Source organism: Anticarsia gemmatalis, chromosome 4 (assembly GCF_050436995.1).
Source record: "Anticarsia gemmatalis isolate Benzon Research Colony breed Stoneville strain chromosome 4, ilAntGemm2 primary, whole genome shotgun sequence".
NCBI lineage: Eukaryota > Metazoa > Arthropoda > Insecta > Lepidoptera > Erebidae > Anticarsia > Anticarsia gemmatalis.
In genome coordinates this window covers 676947-686340 of record NC_134748.1, presented here as the reverse complement: position 1 = coordinate 686340, position 9394 = coordinate 676947, and the positions used below count along the sequence as shown (strand labels likewise).

General features: G+C 36.9%; 1 protein-coding gene across 1 annotated transcript in view; it reads right to left on the bottom strand.

Moving 5' to 3' along the window:
• Positions 1–1023: 1023 nt before the first annotated feature.
• The window catches only part of sprt (PDZ domain-containing protein sprite), a 76810-nt gene continuing 68439 nt past the window's right edge, over positions 1024–9394 (bottom strand). Inside the window, exons 8-11 of the mRNA XM_076136844.1 lie at positions 5816–5953; positions 4705–4858; positions 4071–4232; positions 1024–2605 (exon numbers count right to left, since the gene is read on the bottom strand). Of these exons, the coding sequence (XP_075992959.1) occupies positions 1319–2605; positions 4071–4232; positions 4705–4858; positions 5816–5953 (1741 nt within the window). The 3' untranslated portion in view covers positions 1024–1318. The remainder of the gene's footprint in view (positions 2606–4070; positions 4233–4704; positions 4859–5815; positions 5954–9394) is intronic.

Genomic DNA, 9394 nt, shown 5'->3' with positions numbered 1-9394 from the left:
TCCACGGGCTTCAAAAAAATTTTTTTGATTTTTTCGTTCTAAAGTTCTTTTAGAAAATTTAATCTTCTTTAATTTGCCGTATTCAAAAAGCCTGTACGACGATTTGCCACGGAGTTATCGTCAATCAAAGCAAAAAAGTTATTTTTGACTTTGATATTCAATAACTCCGGAAATAATGATTGTACAGGAAATCAAAGGAGGGTTTTGAAAATTGCACAATATTCTCTATAAGAAAATGTAAACATCTTCGAAGAAAAAAAACTTTTTTGAATTGAAAACTCGGACTGAAAAAAAGACAAAAAATCGCAAAATTAAGGATATTTGGATAACTTGGTATAACTTTGGATAAAATGGATGAACGAAGGATATCGTCGGTAATTTTTCAACCTCAAAGTGTCCCCTAAAATCCCTCAAAAATTCAAAGCGCTGCGATTTTTTTTTCATTGTGCCCCGAAGCTTCAAATTCTTTGTTGTTGCAAAAATCACCATTGTGAGCAATTTTGTGATTTTTATTCATTTTTTTAATAAATTTTTTTTTTCTCTCTAAAATCTTTATTTTTTCGATTAAAAAGCAAATCGCAAAACGAGAGATCGTCTATCGATCAATAAACTTTAGAACGAAAAAATCAAAAAAATTTTTTTGAAGCCCGTGGACCTTTTTTTAGGAGGGAAAAAATTTGGAATAATTTTTTTTTGGTAGTTTTCGTAGGATTTCTCCAGACATGGCCATGACAAAAAATTTTCATGGTCATATCTAAAAACTAGACACTTGGAGCTACAATTTGTTTCTTTTAGTTTTTCTGTACGACCATTTTCCTCGGAGTTACAGCTTGTTGAAAATCACCCAAAAATTTGGATTCTTTTTTTATATCCCTTAATTTTTGGGACTAGTGTAAATAAAAATATTCTTAACCTAATCACATATGTACGAGTCATAGGAACCTAACATGTTAATTTGAGAAGCATCTCTACTTTTAAGTATTTTTTACTCTCGGAGTCCATTTGTAATGAAAATTTCAGGAATTCAGGCATAATATATTTATTGTCATTCATATGTATATGTGTAAACTATGTTCTTAAATAAATAAGTATTACATAGGTGAGTATTACGGTGGGTGCTTACTGTTTATTGTGTATTTACATTATTATCTACTTACTCTATACGTACAACCGGTTTACGGTTTTTATTATACTTTTGAAAACGCTGTCCATATTAATAATAAAAAAAGAAAACACTTTTTTTGTGTTGGCAACACTAACTTTGAAAATATCAGCCTCCTATCTGGCAATTAAGCCTATGTTTTAGCAGGTATAGTCGCTAGCACCACTTGCCAGCTACACCGTTGACTCTGACAGGCATGTGAGTGTTCTCAGGGTACAAGTCATCAGCAGCAGGAGCTTCACACGCGCTCAGGCCGTTCAACAACTTCCTCGTAGGACGTGGGGTCGCTCTCCCAGCGTCTCGTATCCTCTCCCTCGCCCACTTATCTCCAGCATGCGTCCTCTTCACCGGCCTCTTCGTACAAGACTCCGAATCAGTCACTTTCGCTTCTGAAACCGGCCTACTTGGTGTCTCAGATTCACTACCGTTTATCAAAGAATGTGCGCTGCGAGCTTTGTGTAAGGATAGACGTAGAGGTTTTCGTGGAGGCGTCGGTCTAGACTTCACGTCATTCTCCTTTCTATCATCGTTCTTCTTATAGTGACTCACTCTGGAACAAGTTTCCGACCCATAGTCTATCCTTGGAGAGCTGCTGTACATATCTCCATTAGGAAAGTCAGATTCTGACTCAAATTCAGAGGACTTAGCACTCCGGGAATGAAGTTTGGATGATCTTCTGCTAGATTTATGAGCGTTCTCCAAGACTTTTCCGTCTATTCTGTGGTACATGTAATGCCTTTCTGAATCCAGTTGTATGTCTTCGGTACTATCGTTTTTCTTCATCTTCCGTAACCGCTGCGACCGTTTTAACTGTTCAATTATTGATAGAGTTTTTCTTTCAGCCCAGTTGGTCTTCTTAATACTCTCTTCTATTCTGTCAGCTGCTTTCTTGATCTCGTAATGTCGTGGATCTGCACTGACGTTGGAATGTGTATCTCTCATGTCTAAGTCACTGTCCGACCTGAAGTAGTCCTCGCACTTAGATCTGCTGAGCCTTTCATTCTTCATACGTTGCTTCTCAATGTGTCTTTGGTTTCTTTCAATCATGCGTATTGCCGCATCTGTTTCGGCGCTGTAGTCTATACCTCCGTGGATGCAGTGATGAGATAAAGAATGTCGCATCCTTTCTGCTTTGTGTTCAAGACTGTGGGAACTGTGTGACCTGTGGTTAAGAGGAGGTGATGCGCGTGGGGATATGGCTGCCCTAGAGGATGCTCCTGAAGCATTAGACCTTGGTCTTATCAACGGCAAGTTGGACTCGGCTCCATCAAGCCCTGGGAGTTTGGCGACAATAGCTGTGATGTCCGGTCCTTTCTGGAACACTTGCACTTCGGACTTTGGACTGGGCTTGTTCTGCGGCTCTGTAGTGATGTTGATGTTGGTCACGTTCTTCTTCGTCTTGTTCACTGTGATGCAGCTGTCGTTGCTGCTTACGGAGTGTAACTGAAACCAATTAAAATTATTGTAAATACCAAAGATAAGCGATATTGCAATAAAGAAAGATTATATTATAAATATATTTTTTGTACGTTTCTATCAGGCTCAAAGCTTTTCAGCCGCCTCTTGTATATACCTATATATAAAACTCAAAGGTGGCTGACTGACTGACTGACTAGCATAGTGATCTATCAACGCACAGCCCGAACTACTGGACAGATCTAGCTGAAATTTAGCATGCAAGTAGATATTATGACGTAGGCATCCTAGAATTCGTGTAGAAAATTTCACATGGTAGAATTGTCACTTGGTAGATTTCTTGATCTAGTAGTCAAATGGTAGAATCTTCCGGGTAGGTTCCATCATGAAAATGTCACATGGTAGAATTTTCCTGGTAGATTTTGGACGAAGTTGTCACATGGTAGAATTTCCTTGGTAGATTTCTTGATCTAGTAATTGAAATGGTAGAATTTTCCGGCTGGAAAGCACGAAAAAGACGTCATTTGGTAGACTTTTCCTGGTAGGTTCCTTCAAGAAGATGTTACATGGTAAAATTTTCCTGGTAGATTTCTTGATCTAGTGGTCAAATGGTAGAATTTTCCGGGTAATTTCTTGATCTAGTGGTAAAATGGTAGAATTTTTCGGGTAGAATCACGGAGAAAACGTCATTTGGTAGAATTTTCCTGGTAGATTTTGGACGAAGTTGTCTCATGGTAGAATTTTCTTGGTAGATTTCTTGATCAAGTAACCAAATGGTAGAATTTTCCGGCTAGAAAGCACGAAATAGACGTCATTTGGAAGACTTTTCCTGGTAGGTTCCTTCATGAAGATGTCACATGGTAGAATTTTCCGGGTAATTTCTTGATCTAGTGGTCAAATGGTAGAATTTTCCGGGTATGTTCGATCATGAAAATGTCACATGGTAGAATTTTCCTGGTAGATTTCTTGACTTAGTGGTAAAATGGTAGAATTTTCCTGGTAGATTTCTTGACGTAGATGTAACATGGTAGAAATTTCCTGGTAGATTTCATGCAGAAGATGCCACATGGTAGACATGGTACATTTCATATAGAAGAGAATTTTCCTGGTAAATTTAATTCTGTCCTTTTATAACCTGTCGGGCTGTGGCTACATAAAGTTATTATGACGTAGGTATACTCCAAGAAAGGATTTTGCTAAATTCCACCCCTAAGGGGATAAAATAGGGGTGAAAGTTCGTATAAATCTTCTTAGATTTTTTACTGACTGATCTGAAATTAACCTATATTCACAAATAGGATACTTTTTTCTAGTCTAGCTAGTCGATTTTCGATAAGGTTCATTACAGTGGAGAATTTGTGTAATAAGTTTCGACACCATAGTCAGAAAAACTTAACTTTAAAACTTCTCTTCAGGTTGTTCACATTTAGACTAACCTCTTCCAACATACAGGCCGCAATAGCGCAATATAATGACGTATTAAAGTATATACCGTTGTATGTCTGCTGAGCAGTTCAGCGACCTGTTCTTCGAGGTAAGAGATCCGGTGCGTGAGCCTGGTGTTGTCACTCCGCAAGCTCTCCTTAGCCTTCTCAGCGTCTTCGGCTGCCGCTCTCAGAGAACCCAGCTCTGCTCGGAGCGATGCGGCTTCATTCTAAGACAGTAAAAAAAATATCAAAGCATGATCCTCAAACCTATCTGTGCGTATAGGGAGTAGATTCTACATAGAATATGACGTAAGTTACTCTTATTGGTTGGTAGGTATCCAGTATGTAGTTCTTTTGTATTGCTGCACAATAGATCTTTTTAAACCCATTACTGTCCCATTTTTGGGTAAGGGTCTCCTCCCCAAACGAGAGAGAGGTTTGGCCTTGAGTCCGCCACGCTGGCTAAGTGCGCGTTGGGGACTTTGCATTCCCTCAATGAAAGTGTTAAACAAATTTTGATTAAGCACAAGACATGAGAGACACAAACTTGTGGGATTTAAGGTAGTTAAAATTATTCATTTATTGCCTGTCCAGAAACAGTTGACGTATTTTACTGAAAAAATATGATACGTAAATCCCAGTCACTTTATAAAATAGTAGATAATTCATAATAGCTACAGTAGTAATGCTACTACCAACCTGTGTAAATCCATTATGCTGGGGCGGCGCTTCCACGCGCGTGTTGTTACTGCGCAGGAGTACGATGCGCGCGGGGTGGTTGGTACTTGTAGCTCGTTGCAGCTCCTCCTGGCTGCGACACGCTATCACCGAGGTACCGTTCACTTCTATCAACCTGGTAGAAACATATCGAGATTTGTACAAGTGTGCAAAGTTGTACTTATCTTTGTCTTAGAGGCACAGGTAATTAGGTAGTGAGTATGATATGCGCTTCTGTGGTTATAACGATCGAGACAAGTTGGTTGCCCAGATAGATAGTGTTGATTACAAAGGGAAGATTATTGCTTTCTTAATACACAAAATAAGGTAAGGTAAGCCAAATATGGTTCTAAGCTAATACCTTACATGGAACTGAAAATACAGTGTGCGTAATAACTCGTAAGCGAGAACAGGCCATAAAGAACTCAATAAAAATACTCTTCCAAAATAAAAGACTAACGCTAAAGCCTAACCAGTTGGCGCGGCGTGTGGTCGGCACAAAGTTGCCGCGAAATTCCTTACAATAATGTAAATGTTGGTGTGTTGTGGACGGCTCGCCACGGTGCCGGGCCCATCTACGGCCTCAGATACCATCGTGATTGGTATGATTGTCGGTGGACTGACCGCGCTAAAGATGCTCTCACGAGGATTTGCGTGTTCAAAAGCTTCAATATTAGATATACAATGTAAGATGCGCCGGGATGCGTCATAAACGTGTTTTATGGGATTTACATATATTACGCAATTCTGTGTAAGTTATTTATGGGAAACATTGAAAAGCTTTTTTATGACATTCAATTACCTAATATAGACGTTCCAAGAAGAAAAGTTAGGTTGGAAAGAAGAGGAAGTTAATCAAGAGTCTTTGCACCCGATACGGCGAAAGTCTATTATTATTAGTTATTACAAGTTTATTGAATTCATAAAATGTAAAATAAAAATATTATCCACTAGTCCAGGCAGTTAAAGAACATCAAAGTTCTCACAATCTCCGTTATACTTGAAACTTAGATATCCTTTCAAAACGATCTTTAGGTTTCAAATACCAGCCAATTCAAGTCCTCTAGCTAGTCTAATATTATTATGTACAAACCTGTCTCCAGGTTTAATCGTGGTGTTATCTCCGGGCCACTCGACAATCATGCCATTCCCGCGAGGAGACGCGCCCCATGAACCTTCACGCACTTCTGCTGACACCAGTGAACCACAGCCGCCGCTCTCACGAACCGCACTGAAACGAGATACAAAAATGAAGTATAATTTTCAATAAATCTCTTTAACTATAACATTATAGGCATTAAGAATTCACTCAGGACCATAATATTTTTCGTTTAAAATATCACCAAGTGGTCGGTTCCATTTAGAATGCAGAAGTTTTATCATATAAAATAGATACGTAAGTAGATTGTAACTAGGTAGGTAACTATTAGGTCGGGGAAAAAATCTTTTCGCGTTATAGTATGTACTTTTTTATCCTTTGTAATAAAATCTTTTATCTACACAAAAAAGCTCGATATTTGGGTACCTCACGAGCTCACTGAAAGAAACCTGATGAACCGTGTACTCATTTGTGATTTTTGAAGCCAAAGAGATTTTATTACAAGTTCATACATACTATAATGCTAAAAGACTTTTACCTAATACAATACGTTTAAATTTGATTGCAATCACATAACGCGAAAGTTTAAAAGTTATGCGTGTGGAAATTGTCTTCAAGGGTAAAAACACCTTGGTATAAATATCGCATGTTATATTGAACACGTGATCGACATTATAAAGAGCTTGTTATAACTATTCTTGTACAATTTTCACCGACCACGCGACTCTTTTTATGAATATCGACATCATGAGAAAGTCCATTGTTCACCTTTTATCTTATAATTAAAGATAAGCACACTTTTGTATGAGATTTCCGTATACCAATCGACAACAACGAGAGCGTTTTTCCCGACTCAGACAATTTTTGCTTCGTTATATTAACTGACAAATAGAGTCGAACTACACATACCGATATAATTTTCAAACATAGAAAGTTTAATATTATAATGTAGCGGGTCTTAAACACAGTTGAAAATTAAATGTTTGAAAACGTCAGGTATATAAACAAATAAGGTATCCTAACCTTCGACTTTCAATCGCGTTTAAGACTCACCAAATTTTTATATTACGTGTACAAGTCGCGAGAATGTTAACTCAAATTTCTTGCTTACGAGGCTAATATTTTTTTACAGTTATTCAATTTGTTATTACTGCTTCAATGTAATTAAATCTTTAACTACCTAAACGATGATGGCAATGTTTCAAACCCAATCAATCCCTTAATAAAATTCCAGGCTCTTGAAAATATACGTAATAACTATTAGAAGTCTAGTACGACCAGTTTTGCTTATAAATGAAAGGTAGCATTGTACCTAATGTATAGGGCACCTGTTAATCGAATACTGGCCGGTGAAATATGAATCCCATAAGCTCGGAGCTGGGAACTGGTTGTAAAAAACGAAGAGTTGACGCTCACGCCGCTCTCGACACGAGCCGAGGTTATACTACCAATGTCTTGTCTAGCTGCAAGTAGGTACATTACTTTAAGAAACTGATCTTTTGAGCGGAGTTTTCGTAGTTTGTTTGTAGCGTGATGGAATTATTTTTTTATTGTGGAGACACGTCGTGCTTATAGAAGGATAACTAGAGAATTAACATGTTTTACTTTATCAGGATCTATTTATAAACGAAACAAAGAACGGCTCTATGAAATCAATAGCGGTGTTTAATTAGGTCTTATTTAAAAGAAGTATAACAAAGAAGCGAGGAGTAAGTATTATTAGTATTTGTCATAATGTCCATTAAAGACTAAGTAACGTTATCACATTTATAGGGCATCCACAAAATCCGACTTACACTCGACACTAGTCCCTTAATCCCTTTTCAAGCCGTTTACTTAACTATTTATTTATGAAATAGAACCCATCCCATATAAAAACGAGATTAATAATATACATGTAAACAGAAAGTGAGTCTATCAATCGTATATTAACAACATACAGCCTGATACCGCGGCCCATATTAGGGTGTCAGATAATAAAATATAGCTAACCGTTACCAGCCGGGGAGTCGAACCTATATACGTTAGCTCATCGATTTATTACACGCTCACTTTGCCATTTAAGTTGTGAAGGAATTTCTGATCGATTAAATACATGCTAGATCGTAAAATGATGAATCTGTATACTTGTATCGATAAAGAGGTTGTATTTAGACTTTTAAGTAAGAAAAGTCTTACATACATACATAAAATCGCGTTTTCTTCCCATAGGCGTAGGCAGAGATTAGTGAACCTAATTGTTACAATCTTTATAGACTTACTTTGCATCTAAAAAAGTCTTACAGTCTTTTCAAAATCTTATTAAAATGTGAACGTTTTTTTAACATTTTCTTAAGCATATTTTATTAATGGAAATAGTGAAATTACTACAGTATATTAACTTCAAAGAGATATCACAAAAGAGAGTTGCGTTTTGTTTGTTGACCAAAAGCGATTATAATATTGATAATTTTGCATTGGAAAAAAAGTACGATCGGACCTAGCGATAGTTTGATGCTTTACAAAACGACTAGATCACTTTCTATCACGGTAAATAATTTTGTATACTTAGGTAGGTACTTGTCTAACTTATATATTGGAGAAGACAAGCGTGAAATTACAAAGTAAAATTGGACATAAATTAATTACATACGTTAACAACTTTGAATACGGAAGTATTTGTTACATGCAAACAGTTGAAAACTTCCTTACAATAAATCAAACTGAAGGAATTTTTTGTGTTTAAATGATTAAAAAATATGTACTTAAAAAGTAAATTTCTAATTTTTAAATGGAATAAAGTATATTTATTAGCTTCTGCCCCCGACTTCGGCCGCGTCATTAAAATGCGTTAGTGTGGCAGTAGATTTTTCTTCAATAAGTAACAAGCATCTTCACAAACTTTCGCATTTATATTATTAGTTTAAAAAGTCTCTCAGTGGTATTCGTGTGTCGTCGACCCAGTCATGAGCAATGAGCACATTAGGGGAGCAAACGAGAATATCGCGTGATGATTGTGATGAACAAGCGGCGTGAGTACGGACAGTGCGATGACACTATCTGTGCCACCACTTATCAAATTAGACGCTGATGTTCATCACGAAACGACATTTTTATTCACAATTCAGTTTTATCTGATCTATTTCATAATTTGGAGTGTCGAATAAATTGTTTAGGCGTGGGAATGAGGGTCCGGAAATATCGAATAGTTTTTTATAACGCAGAAACATAGGAAGTGGAAAATATTGATTTCATAACTATTCACTAATCATTATGTCGGGTGAACTACGGGATTTAAGACTGCTACCCATGAGTTTCAGTCTATTTAAATGATTAAACAGTATGCTAATGGGAGGATTCAAAGATGCTGTACGAAGAGCTCTGTAAAATTCTATTGATTTATTATACTTTCAAAACAACGAGCTCCATAAAAATAACAAGAAAATCTCTCATAAAAACTTAAACAAAACATCTTAAAATTTTAATTCCCAGTAGTTTTAAACGAAAGTAAATATGTACAATACCTAATAAAGAGATTATCTTGCGCGAGACGTCTTACGTAGTGTTATCGAGCGCTCATCTTGATGAAATAGT